General features: G+C 40.6%; 1 protein-coding gene across 2 annotated transcripts in view; it reads left to right on the forward strand.

Annotated features, from left to right (window-relative positions):
- The window catches only part of Nlg3 (Neuroligin 3), a 266,900-nt gene that overhangs the window by 218,722 nt on the left and 27,380 nt on the right, over positions 1-20,798 (forward strand). For both annotated transcript variants that reach the window (XM_076539725.1, XM_076539723.1), the window contains exons 2-3: positions 4,447-4,605; positions 14,952-15,149. In XM_076539725.1, the coding sequence (XP_076395840.1) occupies positions 4,447-4,605; positions 14,952-15,149 (357 nt within the window). The remainder of the gene's footprint in view (positions 1-4,446; positions 4,606-14,951; positions 15,150-20,798) is intronic.

Consider the following 20,798-nt stretch of genomic DNA (forward strand, 5'->3'; position numbering starts at 1 on the left):
CACGAAACTGTTTGCACAACGTATCAAATATTGACAGTGCTCCGGCAAATTTATTCGCCGGCTGAAATAATGTATCGTGCACGGCCGATAAAATCGAATGTCCCACGCGCGCCTTAACGCCAACCTCCGCGTCGATCCACCAACCCCTGTGCGTTGAATTTATCATCGTCGATCGCCGCCTGTCGTTCTGCCCGTATATTGCGATCCAGTAAATTTGCTAGCCGATTAAAACTCTCCTTCGAACGTCGATCTTACGCGTGCTTGTGTCCCGCGATAACAAACCGAATTTCCTCTTTAAGTGACGTTCGGAGAGTCTGACGATTTTGTGAGGGAGATTGAGTGGTTTTGAGGAAGTTATTTTGGATATGGCTTGAAGGAATAATGAGGATTTGGAATTTAAATTGGGGGTTGTTTGCAAATGGGTGTAGGGAGTGTATCGAATTGGGAAGTGTAATTGTTAGTATGGGAGGCTTGGAAGTCTCTGTGTACCAAACTTGTCACGTACTGAGTTCACAGGTGTGCGAATCCACACGTCCGGAGTCCACACATGACCAAATCCATACGTCCCGAGTCCACACATGACCAAATCCACACGTTCCTAATTTGACTCGCCCCGAACTTGACACGCCCCGAATTCAACAAATCTCGAACTTGACACGCCCCGAATTCGACACGTCCCAAACTTGACACGCCCCGAATTCCACACGTCCCGAACTTGACACGCCCCGAATTCGACACATCCCAAACTTGACACGCCCCGAATTCCACACGCCCCGAATTCCACACGCCCCGAATTCAACACGTCCCAAACTTGACACGCCCCGAATTCCACACGTCCCGAATTCGACACGTCCCAAACTTGACACGCCCCGAATTCGACACGTCCCAAATTTGACACGCCCCGAATTCCACACGTCCCAAACTTGACACGCCCCGAATTCCACGCGCCCCGAATTCGACACGTCCCAAACTTGACACGCCCCGAATTCCACACGTCCCGAACTTGACACGCCCCGAATTCCACACGTCCCGAACTTGACACGCCCCGAATTCGACACATCCCTAACTCCTCACATCCCCAAGTTCCCACATCTCCAACTTCTCACATCTCCAAAATCTAAAATTTCCACATCTCCAAATCCCAAAAATTTGAAATCCCGAAATTGAGTCAGCAAAAATAATGATATTACAAATTGCCTATTAAACTCCCGCTTATCGAGCAATCGTATCCGACTTTCGAGAAAGCTTTCCCAAGCTATCCCGCAGAAACTCGGAGTAACAGACAAGAAACGGGAGCTCCGTTTCCAATAAAATGGACGAGATAGAATTACGAGAGGACATATTTCTCGCAAAGCTTCGCGGTTCATTTTGCCAAGATATTTCGAAAGCGTTGGAGGTTAGGTTGAAAGAACGTCGCGCAATAAAGGGACGGAGACAACGGTCGATCTTAAAAGGCAAGATAGTGAAAACAGAGGAAACAAGATCAAAGGAGATCTGTCGGAAACGGAGGAACAATCAAAAGAAAATACACTCGGAAAAAGGAGCGGCGATGGAAAGTGAGGAAGTGGCGGCAATAAGAAATGTACAATTACAGATGCGAAAGTCGAGTTTTCACGGAAATCTGTATTCCATTAAAGACTGTTGTTTACGTGAAAATAATCCTTCACGACGGTTCTCTTTCCCATGCCATTGTACGGTTTTCTTTCTTCTTTCCCTCCTTGAATTATCACCTTTTCATTTTCCTGCTTTTGAACTTTGTATTTTTGCTACAAACAATAGCTTTTAATTCCCCTGAAGATGTTTTTCTTCGTCATTAGATCCTTTCATCACCAAAGGACATTATTGAATTTCTTTGTTACGAATACTTGTTTCTTCCCACCTGAATGGCGAAGCAATTTGTTTTTACGGTTTTTCGAACCCAGAATATAATTGTCATTTATAACTGAAATTTTATTGGATTTCTATTCGAAGGAAAACGTTCTCTTTTCATTAGAAGAGTGCCGCTTTGGTTTTCCGCGAAATTTAATAAATCGAGCACAGAGGATTGATCAAATATTAATTAAACTTTCTGTATTTTCCGAGAAGATTATAAATTAACACAAATACGTATTTGATCCTGTTGCTGATATTTCAATTCACATTAAATTATTTAGAATACGTATTAATTTATACTCGCATATTTACCTCAGACCATTTTATTCTCCGAAGCAATTTTTTAATCCACGCACATTGAATTCCCTTTTAAACCACTTTCTACAGAGAACAGCGTTTTCCAATCTGGAAATTTTCGAACGCCCATTCAGATATTCTGATTTTCCCGGCGGAAGTGGGCGCAGGTAAACGGTGATTCCAACGAAGGGAAACGGCGCGAACTGCTCGCAGGAGTATGGTGACGCGTGATTTGTTGAATTATGACCGAGGCTGACACTCGCCGCAACGATCATGCTCACATGTGTCCCAGACCCTGTATTAGCATACTAAATCCGATTGACGTACTCGGCTCGCATGAGCTTCTCGTTTTAATTACCTCAAACGCGATACGTCGCGTGTCGTCGAACAGATAACGCTCCGCGAGTCCTGTTCAAAGGATTTCACAGGAAAACCAGCTTGTTTGAACTGCGCCGGTGTCAGCTGCGATTGGAACACTTCGACGTTCCATATTTGCAAATACTCCTTGTTTGCCTTGAATTTCAAGATCAAATCCGGGAATTGTAAATACCAGACGCTGATATTTACGCTTATATTCTCCATGTGTGATTTCGGGAGATCCATTTTCAAGTTGATTTGCTGATAAGAAGCTAATGATTTGCTCCTTCAAATTGTTTTTTATTTAAATTTGTTTAAATGCGTAATATTGGTTCCCTTTTAAATATTGAGTGAAGTTTGAATTCACATATTCTAGCTTGAATTTAAATATTCTACCCTGAACCTTTGGGTTTCCTCAAACATCTCAAGCATGTGTGATTTCGAGAGATCCAATCAATTTGGTGATCATAAGAATAATGATTTGTTTCTTTAAAAATTTTTTTATTTAAATTCATTTAAATGCATAATATTGGTTCCCTTTTAAATATGATCATATTGAGTGAAGTTTGAATTCACATATTCTACCTTGTATTTAAATATTCGATGCCTTGAACTGAACGTCTTGATCCTGAACATTTTAACGCTACCTTAAGTTTAAGATAGAGTTTTTTATTTAAGGTAAAGTTACTCCACAAGTGTCTGATTACAAAATACACATTTTGTTAAAAATTCCTTGAAATGTTGCATTGATTTTCATCAAGATAAAAGATAAACATATGTTCTATTTTATGTTTCGTCGTTTGTTTATTTATTTATTAACTTCATTTTTAATATCAAATTAAGTGTACACTATATACCTAGCTTCAGTGTTTGAATTCACATTCTAGCTTGAATTTTAAATATTCTTAAAATATCTACTTTAAATATCTTCCAAAAATAATGTATTTCTTATATAAACATTAAGTCTCTCGTTGTAAATAGTTTATCGAAAATCAATTCAGTACCCACAGCAATTAACCCTGACGTGTTCATTACTCCGGTAAACTCGAATAATAGCCCTCAGCCTTTTATATAAAAAACGCCGACGAAAGCAAAGTCTCGATCTTGAAACCCGAGTACCCTTAATGACCAATAGAGAGAACGGCGCGTAAAGAGACACTCAAAGAGAAAAATCAAAGAGCCTTAATAACTATTGTCACGACGTGGCCACTTTTGCCTCTGTCTAGGGTGCCGCGAAATATAAATCGACATCAGACGAACAGTCGATAAATCGAAGCTTCAGCCGGGATGGAAAGGGTTGGATATAGGGTGGCGAAAAGCCCGTCCGCTTGTGAAATGTTAATTCTCTGTCTACGGAATGATCGAATCATTTTTAAACTTCATTTTCTGCTTATTTGACACTGCGATATTTCGATCTACTTTTGAACGTGGGACTGTTTATCCTTGAATTTTTGTATTATTTCAAAATGGTGGACTGTTGGACTCAGATTCTAGGATCCCTTAATAGTGAAAACACTCTAAGTTCTTCCTAGACTTTTCCAAAGAGGGAACTCATCCAAATTTGAACTCTTAATCCTCAGATTCCGATATTCTTAGTTTCTCCCAAACTCTAAACTCCCTTGGTATCCCTAAACCCCCAAACTTCAAATCCTAAACTCTGTCATATCATTAAGATCTCCATAAATTGAGGATCACCATAAAGACAATCAAGAAATCTTGCAAGTTAGTATCCATTTGTTAGGGAAATGGGTAGACTATCACACGTCAGTATAATCACGCCTGAACTAACTGATAATCTTTTACTACCCCGTCAGAACTTCACAGAACACCGCTGATAAATGACCGTTTAAAGATGCTAGACGTAAACTATCGAGTGTCAACGTAGCTGATCGATCATGAGGATAATTTTATTGATTACAGCCGGCTCGAGGGATAGCGGAGGAAGAAGGTATCCAGTGATCGTTTTCGTCCACGGAGAGAGCTACGAATGGAGCAGCGGCAACCCCTACGATGGCAGCGTCCTTGCCAGCTACGGGGGTGTCGTCGTCGTCACCATAAATTACAGACTAGGCATTCTGGGTGAGTGATTCCATATTTCTTCTATACTGCTGCTTTCTGTCATAATATTTCCAACTTTATTATCGAAAGCTTCATCCTTTATGATTTATGGCGTGTTTAAGGGACTTTATTTTTCTGACACTTTTATGATGATTCGTGGTCACTTGGATCAAGTGTTCAAGTGGTCAATCAACTTGGATCAACTCCTTGTCAGGTGACACGTGTGACTCATATTTTCATACGTGTCAGAATTCACGTGTCACATAGAATTTTGGGATCTGAGGGCTAACATTTTTTCTTCAGCTGTCTTTGCGTTGGAGGATTAGCTAGAAGGCAACTGTTCAGTTATCTCAACTGCACAACGAACTTATGTTTTTAATTTGTACCGAACCCCACAATTCCTTAGATACCTAGCTCCATATTCCCAATTCCCTGTGTCCACATCCTTACATCTCCAATTACCCATACTCTGAGTCACTACATACCCAATTCTCTATGTCCCCAATTCTCCACATTCCCAATTCCCTATACTCCCAAACTCCCACATTCCCAATTTCCTAAACTCCCATCAAGCACCCGGACCTCCAAATCTTCAGATCTTCAAATTCTCAAATTTCTGACCCTCCAAGTTTCCCAACATAGGCCAACATAGGCTTTATGTCCCTAATTCTCCACATTCCCAATTCCCTATACCCCCAAACTCCCACATTCCCAATTTCCTAAACTCCCATCGAAGCACCCAGATCTCCAAGTCTTCAGATCTTCAAATTCTCAAACTTCTGACCCTCCAAGTTTCCCAACATGGGCCAAAATTTCCAAAACAAGTCTCCAACTGACCAGATCTCCAAATCTGCCGACCTCCAAGTTCCCTAACCTCCAAATTCCCTACCCTAAAAATTTCCACGTAAACAACGTCTCACTGACCCAGTTAAATCTTAATATTCCAGTTCCAGTTTTTCCCAGTACCGTCCTAACAGAAACGAATAACTAGTTTCGTGTACCAGTCGCCATGCTAATGACTCAGGTCTGATCGGGAAGGGTTGTAACCGGCGTTCGCACCCCTGCAGAAGTTCACGCACGTAATTAAGGCGGCGTTCGAGGCGCTAACGATCGGCTTCTGTGTCGTTCGCCGGATGTAGAATTTCCAGAAACTGGGTGACAAAGTTTAAACTCGCTGCCAGCTCGTCAAGGGGATCGGAATTAATTCGACCCCGTAGACATTGTCTGTTACCGAGGGGGGGCTGAAATCGAATTTTCTACGGAGACGGTGTGCCTCGTGAAATTCCTCGGCCGGGGGGGTTGATGAACCCCCGGTTGAACGGCCGCGGTGAAACCGGGGCGTCAGAGAGGTATAATGGGTCCGCTTATTTTGTCGCCTGGGCGAAGAAAACGCGTGAGAATTTAATTACGTCGACGTGGAATTTGATGGAATTTTCTTGAAGCTTAATCTCAGTCCTGAAACAATCTGTAGCGGGAAAATTGTGTAAGCCTCTTAGGCATTAACGTCCGCTATAAAAGGATCTTTAATCCGGGGAAACTGATGGCCCGGGAATAAATTAATTTCAGTTTTCGTCTTATTTCGTTTGTTAAGCCTTTTAAGAGATCGGTAAGTTAGCCTTCGAGATACAAGTTCCATCAATTGTCACAAAATGTGGATTCAAACTCCGCACAGAAGCATATACAGGTTATCTCACAATTAGTGTAGGCCCTTTATCTTCATTCACTCAACTTATGTCGTAGACTTAGAAAGATTCTTCTAATTTCACCTCACAATTAAGTGAAAGATGTCTTAGAAATCAAATTGTCGAAGGTTCACATGAAATACAGAAACTGAGTAAACGTGAGATTTGAAAAAGATGAAGTCCCCGGTGAACGAAATCTAATAGGAAACTCATTACTAGGTCTTCCGTTTTGCGAAACTAAATTCTTGAGTCTTCGTTTCCGAGAGAGGCGGCTTTGACGATATACGCTGCACGTTATGATATTCGAGCAACGTCAGCGCGATTCTTCGACGCTCAATGAGGACTCCGACGACAGAGCACGTACTCCTGGTGACGGACGTCTACGGAGATTAATCGCAGTTTTACGCGAGCCATCGTCGGTTAACTTCTTGCAATTTATTCTTCGATTTGATAGTAGTTTGACAAAATTTTATTTGACGCGCGGTTCAGTTTGAACTCGATTCAAGTTTGATTCAATCTGGCAAATAAAAAGTTAGGCAACAGACGATATGAACGATTTGACGAACACAAAGGTCCGATGCAATAATGACAGATGGTGAAATATCCTCTGCAATTTGAATATAAATGAAACTTGAACAATCCTTTTGTAGAGTAAAATAAATTGCGCCCATTCGAAAACTCATTTCCGTAGCGCGTTATAAATGCGCGAAAACAAAGCTGAAAAATATTACAATATTACAGGAAGCCTCTGTCGAAATAATATCGAGTGAAATCACCACGTGCAGGTTTTTATTGTTACCGCGCAGATTAAATATTTTCGTTCCACTTGTCAAGTTGCAGAAAGAATAATTGGAGGGATATTCAACTCTTCGGGCAAACAGATTCCAGCGGAAACCAGCTGGACGGCATAAACCCGAATTTTTAAGCTTGGCCAGCGTTAATTTTCCATGGAAATGAAGCGGAATCCAGTTTCGCAATGTCACGAACGCGTTTCCTTTTTTTTCATTACCGTTTCTCTGCTGTCCCTTGAAGTGACGTGGCTCCGCGTGTTACACGCCGCATGCGGCGCACGCTGTAACAAGGTTCCGTTTCTTGAATTACATTCCAACCGTTTTTGTACATCACTGGGATTTTCGTTTAACGCTGAATATTGTCACGAGAAATTTAAACCTCCATTACAATTTTTACCGAGAAATTTTCACTTTACAAAATATCTCTGTCGAGCTTTTGTTTAAATAATGAGGTTGTTTAAAATCGAAATTGACTAATTATTTATTGGGTAGGTTTTTGTGGAATGAAGATAAAAGGTGAGAACGATAAAATTTCATTGGTTAATTCAGATGTCTCTCGAACGCCTTAGTTCACGTATTGAACGCTAGATGTCTCTGCACGTCGTGTTTCTCGCAAGTGCTCCATTCGAAGATTGTCACCCAGCAACACAACAGTCTAAGACAATTCTCGTTGCATCAATCTATTGACAGAGTGCTTCGACAATTCTCAATTCAATAGGTTTCATGCTTTGTGACTCGTTCCAATTCAACTCGATTAAATTTAATTGCAATTTGATTAGAAATCCCATTCGACAATTACTCAAGTTTCAAATATTTGCAAGTTTCAATCTGACTTGATGTTCAACATTCAAGTTTTATTGAAATCTTCAGCCATGTTTGAATGCAAGCTTTTTTAATTCAATTCTGTATTTTATTTCCCTTTGAAATTGCAAAAATTAAAAAAGGTTTGAAAATGTTTTCCGACTATCAACTCTTCAATTTCCGATTGTCTCTGTTTTTAACTGGAATGAAAGAGGGTAATAAAACGAACATTCGTAACAGAAAAAGCGATGGATTCGTTTGGTGCAGGCGAGGCTGAAAAGTAGCATTGCGTGTCAGCCGTAAAATAAAGAAATTTCGTAGTTTGAAAATATTGCATTGAAATGGAACGTGCTATGAGTTAGGGGAACGAAATTTCGTTCGATGAAAAAGTAACGGGTGGCAGTGCGAATTGCTGCGTTCCATTATGCCACTTGCGAAACTAATAAACCAAATTTTGGAAACACAATCGACCCGTTTGTTGAATGACAAACATTCAATCGCGACCTTACATTATTGAAATGATACTGTTATACAAAACTTGAAGCACGAACCACTATAGCACGTTAAAAAAGAGGAAACCACTTGAAACCCATAACTCATCGAGTACATGTCGTTCGATGAAAAAAAATTGGCCAACTGGTCTTCAAAGGATCACACTCGAACAGTATGAAAAAAAAGGGAGTAAGGGATTGGAGTCGCGTAAAATATCGAAATTTGATTCCATCGTTGCTCTGTTCAAACGGAAGAGGGCTCGGTTTCAGGAAGCACATTCCTCTCGCGGCCGCAATTTTCACTGTTCATTTTTCTCGTTTTTCTTCGGCCGGCAAAAGTGACGCGGCGCTTTGTACCGAATGGGGAGCGACGCTGGGAGGGATGGAAAAACGGGGGGGTGCGATATCCAACAGCCGCGGCTATGCACACCCATGTACCGGAAAATTTAAATCAACGAGTAACGTTCAGCAGTTCCATTGTAACGAGAAGAATAGGAGACACGGAAGTGCAGCGCGACAGATACGCCGGAGGTTGAATATCAAATGGGATATGACCAGTGGTTTATTTCTATTCTAGTTTCACGCGTATCGCCCACCATCCCCCTCCAGTTTACCCTCCCTGATAAGCAGTGCCTTTTTCAATCCCGGTATTTATTCCCTTTCTGTATTTTCGTCGGAAGATCTGTTCAAGTCTCTACCATCTTCTTTTTTTATTTTTACAAGCGCTGAGTACTTTGAGCGGTAAGGATTCCACGCGCTGAGTATACTAAGCGCTAAGTATTCCACGCGCTGAGTACTCTAACCGCTAAGTATTCCACGCGCTGAGTACTCTAAGCGCTAAGTATTCCACGCGCTGAGTACTCTAAGCGCTTAGTATTCCACGCGCTGAGTACTCTAAGCGCTAACTATTCCACGCGCTGAGTACTCTAAGCGCTAAGTATTCCACGCGCTGAGTACTCTAAGCGCTAAGTATTCCATGCGCTGAGTACTCTAAGCGCTAACTATTCCACGCGCTGAGTACTCTAAGCGCTAAATATTCCACGCGCTGAGTACTCTAAGCGCTAACTATTCCACGCGCTGAGTACTCTAACCGCTAAGTATTCCACGCGCTGAGTACTCTAAGCGCTAAGTATTCCACGCGCTGAGTACTCTAAGCGCTTAGTATTCCACGCGCTGAGTACTCTAAGCGCTAACTATTCCACGCGCTGAGTACTCTAAGCGCTAAATATTCCACGCGCTGAGTACTCTAAGCGCTAACTATTCCACGCGCTGAGTACTCTAACCGCTAAGTATTCCACGCGCTGAGTACTCTAAGCGCTAAGTATTCCACGCGCTGAGTACTCTAAGCGCTATGTATCCTACGCGCTGAGTACTCTAAGCGCTAAGTATTCCACGCGCTGAGTACTCCAAGCGCTAAGTATTCCACGCGCTGAGTACTCTATGCGCTAAGTATTCCACGCGCTGAGTACTCTAAGCGCTAACTATTCCACGCGCTGAGTGCTCTAACGTGGGTATCCCAAGCGTTGAGTACTCTAAGCGCCAAATATTCCATGCGTTGAGTACTCTAACGTGAATATCCCAAGCGCTGAGTGCTCTAAGCGTTAATTCTACCTATTACAAGTAATAAGTCCTAAGTATTAAATGTAACTCTATAATCCCTCCTTCGTTCCTTACTTTTCAAAGACACAATTGAGAACATAAAGTACTTGTTTCTTCAATGTTCTTTCGCTTCCCGCGCATTTTCCTTCTAATTAGCCTTGAGCCTCTTATTATCAAAGTCCTTTTGCTTCATTCCTTCAATCGGTAATGCTTGTAAATTATGGAAAACGAAGTTCCGCTTTTTTTCCACCCTCGTCTTCCCTAAGAAACTTCTCATTTTGCACTCAAGAGTGACTACAGGTTCAAGAAAACGCTGTTTAATATTCTCCTAATAAATTTTCATGTATTCCCTTATCAAAATCTTGCAATTTTATTTTTCACCACAAAATGTAGATCTAAGAGCCTTTTGGGCGACCCTATATTATTCTTCCCGCGCTTTCTAACCTCATTTACATCTTCCATAAAACTCGCGATTTTTTTCAATCCTGTTATTGCAGTCTTCCCCTTTCGCTAAAAATTGAAGGAAATGTTTCTCCCCTTTGTTTCTCCACGCCACGGAATTTCGTTGTATTTTTTAATTTCGAACGAAGTTTGGATCTTTGTGCTTCTTTTTTTGTGGCTACAATTGACTGAAGATTGAAGAAGAAGATTTAGTGTTCTCTCTCAGCACGCTACTTTCTCGAGTATTATCGTAATTTATTCTCCCTGCTTTTCATCCGAAATTAACTTCAGATTGAACGAAGACTCTTTCGATTTCTTTTCTTTCGGAACGATGCGTTCGCGTGACGGAGGCTCGCGTGCATTTGGCGATCCACCCGAGCCACGATATCGCCGGAAACATTGCAAACACGATTGTATCATTAGTATTTTATGCGTACGAATAGTCCCGTGTGTCGGAAGTGTAATTAGGGGTGGCTCAGATCCGGTCATCAAAGCGCTCATAATTCGTCCCGCAAGATAAACGCGCAACAGTTTAGAAACACACCACCGATCTTGCTTTTAATTTCAAACTTATTTCTCAGAAGAACCATTATCTCGCGATGCATGAAATGAAGATTTTAAAATGCAATCGTACAAAATACGTTTCATAACGCTTACGGAAGCGTCATCGATCAAATGTAACGCGGCGAAGCGTACAGGAAGCTTAGAAAATCGCGATGCAATATATTATCACGGGAAATTGAGAATCGCGCATGCATATTCAACAAGGATTGTTTAGGACGTATGCGCTGCTTTATATCTCGTTTTCATCGATCATTTTACAACTCTACGGATTCATCATACACGTCAGAAGCATTTGTTAACGTCTCTATGTTAACGAATGAACACTTTCTTTGGTCATTTGTTAAGTCGTTTTGTTATGCTCCGTTATCTACGCTTGTCATTTATCAAATGCTGAAACTGGGACAACTTTGTTTCAGCGAGAGCTTATTTTATTTGTGACTTTATTTCGGACTGGAAATTTGGCGCTTGGAATAGTTTAGAGCATGTTGCGATTGGAGTGCGTGAAATTAAATTGGTGTAAAGCACTCAGCGTTTAGAATACTTAACGCTTAGAGCACTCAGCGCTTAGGAGGACCACGTTAGAGTACTTAACGCGTGGAATACTTAACGCTTGGAGCACTCAGCGCTTGGGATACCCACATTAGAGTACTCAGCGCGTAGAATATTTAACGCTTGGAACACTCAGCGCTTGGGATACCCACGTTAGAGTACTCAGCGCGTAGAGTACTTAACGCTTGGAGCACTCAGCGCTTAGGAGGTCCACGCTAGAGTACTCAACGCGTAGAATACTTAACGCTTGGAGCACTCAGCGCTTGGGATACCCACATTAGAGTACTCAGCGCGTAGAATATTTAACGCTTGGAGCACTCAGCGCTTGGGATACCCACGCTAGAGTACTCAACGCGTAGAATATTTAACGCTTGGAGCACTCAGCGCTTGGGATACCCACGCTAGAGTACTCAACGCGTAGAATATTTAACGCTTGGAGCACTCAGCGCTTGGAATACCCACGCTAGAGTACTCAACGCGTAGAATATTTAACGCTTGGAGCACTCGGCGCTTGGGATACTCACGTTAGAGTACTCAGCGCGTAGAATATTTAACGCTTGGAGCACTCAGCGCTTGGGATACCCACGTTAGAGTACTCAACGCATAGAATACTTAGCGCTTAGAGCACTCAGCGCTTAGAATACCCACGTTGGAGCACTCAGCGCTTGGAATACCCACGTTGGAGTACTCAACGCGTAGAATACTTAACGCTTAGAGCACTCAACGCTTGGAATACCCACGTTGGAGCACTCAGCGCTTGGAATACCCACGTTGGAGTTCCCTACGCAAAGAATATTTAACACTTAGAGCACTCGACGCTTGAAATACCCACGATAGAGTACTCAGCGCCTCTAACACTTAGCGTTCAAAGCACTCAGCGCCTAAGATACCCAAATTATCATAGTCCACGCGTCGAGTACTTAACACCTAGAGTTCGCAGCGCTTAGAATACCCGAGCTAGAGTACTCAACGCACAGAATACTTAGCACTTTGAGTACTCAGCGCTTTGGGAGCTTAGCAAATACAGTATCTACTGCTTAGAACATCCTGCGTTTATAATAACTAATTTTGTAACTGCATCCACAGTGCTTATACTACACAATTTCTGAATTCATGATGCTTAAAGAGTTGAAATATAAAGTACAATGCTAATAAGGAATTAAAATGAAATGCTCAAGGTAAATACATTATTATAGATCTTAGTTGCTTTGAAAGTTAAAATTGCTCAAGTCTTCGGTTCTTAAGTGTTCAGCTTATAGTATCAAACTCATTAAACTCTTTATAGCGTACGCGTTGCAACAGATGTCTGAAGTCATCAGAGCGAAGTTGAAACTCGATATACGTAATTGAACTGTTATAAAATCGTGAATGTATAATACGAGAGAAGTTAGTTTTCCTAGCTTTGAAAAGCTACACCGCTTGTGTACCGAAAAAAGAGAACTTTCGAAATTACCATACCATTATTCCGCACGGTGTTTTTATCTTGAACGTTTTATCCGGGGAAAAAAACCACGCAATTCGTAATAATGCCTTTCCTAGAACGATGTACCACTATGAATTTGGTCCACGTTTTCCGAGCAACCGAAACAAAACGTTTTGTTTGCTACGAACGACACCCAAAGCGACATAAAAAATTCCATCGACAATAGCGGCAGAATGACGCGTTCGTTAATAGTTGCGAAAACCATTTCCGTTCCAACGAGGGGAAAAATCGCGGGAAAATTCTGGGGACCGTCGGGTCCAATTAAACAACGATGAATCCGGAACGCGATGTTCGTCGATCAAATAATCGAACGATTTATTCGCTGCTACCATCGCAGACGTGTTCTATTTTACATATCGTTCGATCGTTAGACGTATCAGTCTGGACCACTCTAACCGTATTTATGGCACACGGAAACGCGGAGGACGATGAGTTTGGATCGATATCTAGGCTTAAGATTTATGCTTCGATGCTGTTGGCTCATGTGCATTCACATACCATTGTCTATCATTACAGTACTTTATTTTAAATTTAATTATCATCTTATGCATGTAAGGGTATTTTTGGATTCTGCTTTGTAAGTTCGAGATTTGAAGGTATTTTCAGGATACCGAAATCAAATTTCACAAATTCCCAAGGCACAGAATGTTAAAGCTTGCAAGTTTCATGACTAAGGTCCTAAGTCTGAACGTCTAAAAATTTCTAAGTCCCAAACTTCCATGGTCCTACCAATACTCTCACAAATTCGAACCTTTACAAGTTCCAAAGCTATCAAATTTCAAACCTTCACGAGTTCCAAAGCTATCAAGTTTCAAACCTTCACGAGTTCCAAAGGTATCAAATTTCAAACCTTCACGAGTTCCAAAGGTATCAAATTTCAAACCTTCACGAGTTCCAAAGCTATCAGATTTCAAACCTTCACGAGTTCCAAAGGTATCAAATTTCAAACCTTCACGAGTTCCAAAGGTATCAAATTTCAAACCTTCACGAGTTCCAAAGGTATCAAATTTCAAACCTTCACGAGTTCCAAAGCTATCAGATTTCAAACCTTCACAAGTTCCAAAGCTATCAAGTTTCAAACCTTCACAAGTTCCAAAGCTATCAAGTTTCAAACCTTCACGAGTTCCAAAGCTATCAAGTTTCAAACCTTCACGAGTTCCAAAGGTATCAAATTTCAAACCTTCACGAGTTCCAAAGGTATCAAATTTCAAACCTTCACGAGTTCCAAAGCTATCAAGTTTCAAACCTTCACGAATTCCAAAGCTATCAAATTCAAATCTCCCCAAGTTCCAAAGCTATCAAATTTCAAACCTTCACAATTTCCAAAGCTATCAAGTTTCAAACCTTCACAAGTTCCAAAGCTATCGAATTCAAACCTTCACAAATTCCAAAGCTATCAAATTTCAAACCTTCACAAATTCCAAAGCTATCAAGTTTCAAACCTTCACGAGTTCCAAAGCTATCAAGTTTCAAACCTTCACAAGTTCCAAAGCTATCAAGTTTCAAACCTTCACGAGTTCCAAAGCTATCAAGTTTCAAACCTTCACAAGTTCCAAAGCTATCAAATTTCAAACCTTCACGAGTTCCAAAGCTATCAAATTCAAACCTTCACGAGTTCCAAAGCTATCAAGTTTCAAACCTTCACAAATTCCAAAGCTATCAAATTCAAATCTCCCCAAGTTCCAAAGCTATCAAATTCAAACCTTCACAAATCCAAAATCCCAAAAATCCCGAATTCCCAAAATCCCAAAAATTGAAGTCCTCAAGTTCCCAAAATTCCAACCCTCCAAAGTTCCCGAAGTCTACCTCGAATATTTAATTAAAAACAGAATTGTGCGATTGTGGCAATTCACGACGGTGCAATTTGAGTTAAGCGTAATTAGTATGGGGTTGTGGTAATTTCGGTAGCGGTAACAAGCCTCCCTTCGGACGACAGCGGCCATAAGCGAGCTTGTTTTCATTACAGGCTTTCTAAACGCCAACACGGATTCGCACTTACGGTCTCCGGCGAATTACGGGCTGATGGATCAGATCGCGGCGTTGCACTGGGTGCAGGAGAACATCGGCTACTTCGGTGGTGATCCTAGGAACGTGACGTTGATCGGCCATGGGACTGGTGCCGCTTGTGTCAACTTCCTGATGACCAGTCACGCTGTGCCTGATGGTGAGCCTTCTTCTTTTCCTTTACTGTTATTCTGTTCATTCTTTGCCTGTCAAGATTAAAAGCTTTAGACTAAGGCTAAAATTCTATAGACTCAGAGAATTCGAGACAGAATGCTTTTATCAGGAAAATTTGTGGAAGACAAGATAAGTTGCAAATCTTAAATTATAGTTTTATTAATTATGGAGGAATTGTACATTTTAGACTGAAATTATATATTTCTATATTTAATATGTACCAGATACTTAATCGTTCTTTAATTGATTAAGTGACGTTCCTTAATAGTCTTAATATTTTAATAATTTTACAAGGAACAATTGATAAATATATATTGAAGGTACTATTAAATTTATGCAAAATGGCATTCATGTGATTTGGTCGATGACTCATGAGAGAATATAATGTACAAGTTTATTATACGTTCCCATACTCATATTAATTTGGACCACATCAGAATCTTCGCAGCATCAAAGAGTTCAATACATTTATGCAGGATCGATCGCTATCGACGAGCAACTCCCAAGTACTAATTAGAATTTGAAGTTTCCTTGCTCCACAAAGTTGAATTGGAAAAGTGAGCCAGTTCTTAATCTCAGAAACAGCAAAACTTCCCCGCTGAACCCAGTTCACTTGGCAGACCATTAAGTCATTCCATCAATGATATTTAAAAGAAAAACTTGTCCACTAATGAAAACTTTTGCTCTCGATCTCCATTAAACTGTCCATCTGTACCACGATCGCTTCCATCTTGTTAACCATGAATCAACACTCGAAACTTCAATCATATCGATTGAATAACCACCTTACGATAAAACTTACAGGCTAAAATTTTCTTAAAATCTCACATCGCACAGACTTAGGTATTTATCTGAAAAATATTTGCAACCCATACGCAATTAAATTGCACAAAGGCGTAAAAGAAGCTTTCGACAAATACAGATGGAAACACGGAGGCGGATCAAAAGAATTTCTCCGGTCAAGGAGTCGCGTCTCTTTAATCGAGTTACAGGTAATTCACCCCTCCGGAGCGTGTCGGTGGCAGGGACGGTCGTGTATTTTATTTCTGTCGTGCTCTGGGCTCTTGGAATAATTAACGTCGGCACACGCTAACCCTTTTAACATGCCTCGTCTAGAAATAACTGACGGAATATTCAAGATTAAAGCGTTAGATGTAAACGAGGGTCGAAGGCGGAGGGGGTGGTCAGACGACCAGCCATAAAAACTGTCGCCAGCTTCCGGCTGACGTTTCGAACACGATTTACCCTTGCTTGGATTCGTCGACAAAGGGGTTGTTCGACGAAAATTTGAAAGCTCCTCCTCAAATGTTCATCCCTTTATCGTGATTACGGTTACCTTCGGTTGGCTTCGTGAAAGATGCCCGGGCTTTTTGGAGCCTTTGATTCCACCTATGATCATGATCATGGAAGCAAATTCGGTGTTAAATTCTTAAATCTAGTACGATGGTTTTTTTAACAAAGCTTCTACATTATTTCTTTGTCAGTTTAAAATTTTTGTATAATTATGAGAACAGATGTTTGTTTGAAATAATTTTCAAATATATTTTGAGAACTATTTTATATTTTTTTAAAGAGAAAGTTATGCAAAGGCTTGTTCTTTGTGATTGAAAATAGAAAACATCGTGTTTGGAGTAAATATGGAGTTCACATTGGTTACTGCATATCGGGTACCGTTCTTAGGGTGATTTACCACCCGCGATAAATTAGGGAATGAATCAACCGACCTAACCCCTCATTGACAGTTCCCAGCTGTAGTGAATTATCGTTCGGTCGGGTTAATGATATGCTGGAACCCTCAAGCAGATTACTTTGTTTTTCTCTACCCACAGAAGATCGATCTCCTTCATGCACCGAAACACCACCCTTTCTCGCTCACGCGATCGTCTCGAGGAAAACACCTGAGAAATAATTTTCATAGGGGTTTCGTTATTAATTTCAGCCCGCGATACGGCTCTGCGTAAGTCGTGTTCGAAAGAAATTTATGAGCTGCGAGATGGTGTTCGAGGAAAATCAACCATATCGACCCAAACGAACCCGAGATTAAGAGTAGTGTTAGCCTTTGAGATAACAAATAATTGCATAATTTATTCCTGCAAACTCTGATGCTTACAGAGAAAGAATCGGAGAATTATTCATATGGCTGTTACTCGTAATCGGATTATTCAATTTCTACCGGGAGTTATTAATCCTAGTCTTGCATGACAGATCTTATTTTGTCGTTTCATTAATCTTATTTAATATGGATTGCTATGGTACTCGATAATTTTACTTATGCATTTCTCTAAAAATAAGGAAATTTAAGTGATAGAATCATGAGAGCCAATTCGAGAGCTGATATTCTAGACCTAATGAATTTTTTCCTCAAAAAGCCAATCCGTAACCGCACCACATTTCCAGCACGTGTATTCGTATCCCCGCAATTTCGTGGCTTTATCGAAATTCATTATAAACTTACAAGTATCCGAGGTATTCGGTCGCAATTACGAAAATGCCACGATGAAACGTTACCGTAGCCGTTCGAGCGACCAATTCGAAATCGGCAGCCCACCCTCTCTGTTAGAGGGGCGTCGCCCTCCTTTAACCCGGCCGTGCTCTGATGGGATCTAATCCGTCGAATTTAATCTACGCGGAACGACGGATCCGAATGGATAATGCCCGCGGTTAGGAACTCTCTATCAGGTGGCAGACCAAACAGAATCAGTATCAGCTACGACCCGCCAAAGGGGACCTCTCTCTCGTCTCGGCTCTACATAAATACTCGGCCGGCATCGGTGCCATTCACACGAAGTTTCTACGTCCGAAGCGGATTTTCACCATGCAATTAACCGCTTGTTTTTAACGCGAGACATTTAATCGTTCATTAAAATTTAATTGTTTGGTAAATATTTGATGGGGCAGATGGGACATGTGTTGGATTTGAAGCTGGAGTTGGTAGATGTGGGGTGTGGACATTTGGTGGGGAAATGTAAGAGCTTGTGGGTGATGTGGAGCTGTAGGGATATGTGGGTGTAATAGATCTGGAGATTTGGGGAACTGGAGATGTGGAGATGTAGAGATATGGAGATGTACAGGTGTAGATGTACACATGTGAAGATGTACACGTGTGGAGATGTGCAGATGTAGGAGATGTACACATGTGGAGATGTAGAGATGTGGAGAGGTGGGAGATGTACACATGTGAAGATGTACACATGTGGAGATGTGGAGACGTGGGAGATGTACACATGTGAAGATGTACACATGTGGAGATATGGAGATGTGGAGATGTGGGAGATATACACATGTGGACATGTGGAGATGTGGAGATGTGGAGATGTATACATGTGGAGATATGAAGATGTGGAGATGTGGAGATGTGGAAGATGTACACATGTGGAGATATAGAGATGTGGAGATGTGGAGATGTAGAAGATATACACATGTGGAGATGTGGAGATGTGGAGATGTACACATGTGGAGATATGAAGATGTGGAGATATGGAAATGTGGGAGATGTACACATGTGGAGATGTGGAGATGTGGGAGATGTACACATGTGGAGATGTGGAGATGTACAGATGTACAGATGTGAAGATGTACACATGTGGAGATATGGAGATGTACAAATGTAGATATATGAATATGTAAAGATGTACAAATATAAACATGTGCAGATATAGAAATATGGATATCAAATTTCTGATAATAACATCGGTATCTAAGAACACATCAACCTGAACATCCACAAACCTAAGAGTTATTGCAACCAGAAAATATGTATCCTATCATCTACAATCCTGACCACCCAAGAATCTAAATATCTATCTAGACACCTAGATACTTGATTAATTTCCCCGAGTGATTAGTGTCCCACAGAAGTACACAATTTACGATCCCCACTATCCAAAGTTCCCGAAGAAGAGGGTTAATCGAGGGACATGAAACTGGGCCGATAACATCGATTCCTGTATACCTCATGTTTTATTGAATACGCTCGTTGGCCTACCTCCTCTTCAACCCTCTCGAGCCGGCACTCAAGCAAGAAAGAAATCATTTGGTCGTCGACTCTCACGGTCAGAAGCGCACCACGAAATGACCTCGTTAGGTCTGCGATTCCATTCCCGCCTTTGTCATGTTCGTTTTGGCTGGCTCTTTAATCCGCGGATTCTTTTACCTCGAACAGGAGACTCAAGTGCCTTCTGAAATTTGATGCTTATGTTTTGTGTCTCTTACCCTAAACTCATCTGAATGATGTTGAAGACTTTTTGAAAAAAATTCACACGTTAATTTTGGGGATTTAAAGTATTTCAGAGGGAAACTTGTTGAATTAGGATTTGTAAGTTTGAAAGCTTACGAAAGATTATCTGAAAGTTTGAGTGGCATTTTTTTTACGATCCCTTCACCCGATCCGATCTAAATTTTTATTGTATCGAGAAGTTCTTTTTTCGAGCGTTAGCGTTCACCGTCACAGGCGAGTAGGAGAGTTGAGCGTTAGTTGGCGTGCAATGAGGCCAGATGTCATCTAACTTTCCGATCGAGTTGCAAATTCGCTGGTAACTTCCTTTGAAATTTAGTGGCTGGGAGAGCAGGACGACATTGTTACGAGTTCATTCGTACACCTTCCGGTAAATTGGAAAATACATGGCTGCTCTGAAATCCATTGAAAATCGTATTCTTTCAGCGACTCGAAGAATTCACTTAAAATTCGCCGCAATAAACATTTCACACAGATTTCACGTATTTTTATTGCTAGAATATCGAAGTTTCAGGAAGATAATCTGATGTTGTAATTTGGCTGACGATGGAATCACGTGCTAAGTTGCATTCTAGACACCATTTTGTAACTACTGATTCTCAAAATGGCGGAGTTGATGAGGGTCTCCATCAAGGGTACAATAAAGCAATAGATTTAATAATAAAAAGAAACATCAGAGAGTTTGTTCATTTTCGCATGAGCAAATTTTATAGCTGAATTTTAAGAACATAGCAAAAGTGGAGTTTAAGATATTTAGGATTTTGAATACCCAGTATCTTCAGTTCTTACATTTCACAACATACTTAGAGCTTAAAGAACATGGCATATGGAATAGTCACTATCGAATAGAATAATATGGAATAGAGGAGTATGAAATAGTCAACGTATAAAATAGTTAATATGAAATAGAATAGTATGGACTAGTCAATGTATAAAATAGTAAATATGGAGTAGAATAGTATGGAATAGTCAACGTATAAAATTGTCAATATGGAATAGAATAATATGGAATAGTCAACGTATAAAATAATCAATACGGAATAGAATAGTATGGGATAGTCAATGTATAAAATAGTAAATATGAAATAGAAGAGTATGGGATAGTCAACGTATAAAATAGTCAATATGGAATAGAATAATATGGAATAGTCAACGTATAAAATAGTCAATATGGAATAGAATAGTATGGGATAGTCAATGTATAAAATAGTAAATATGAAATAGAAGAGTATGGGATAGTCAACGTATAAAATAGTCAATATGGAATAGAATAGTATGGAATAGTCAACGTATAAAATAGTCAACATGGAATAGAATAATATGGAATAGTGAACGTATAAAATAGTCAATACGGAATAGAATAGTATGGGATAGTCAATGTATAAAATAGTAAATATGAAA

Source organism: Megachile rotundata, chromosome 14 (assembly GCF_050947335.1).
Source record: "Megachile rotundata isolate GNS110a chromosome 14, iyMegRotu1, whole genome shotgun sequence".
Lineage (NCBI taxonomy): Eukaryota > Metazoa > Arthropoda > Insecta > Hymenoptera > Megachilidae > Megachile > Megachile rotundata.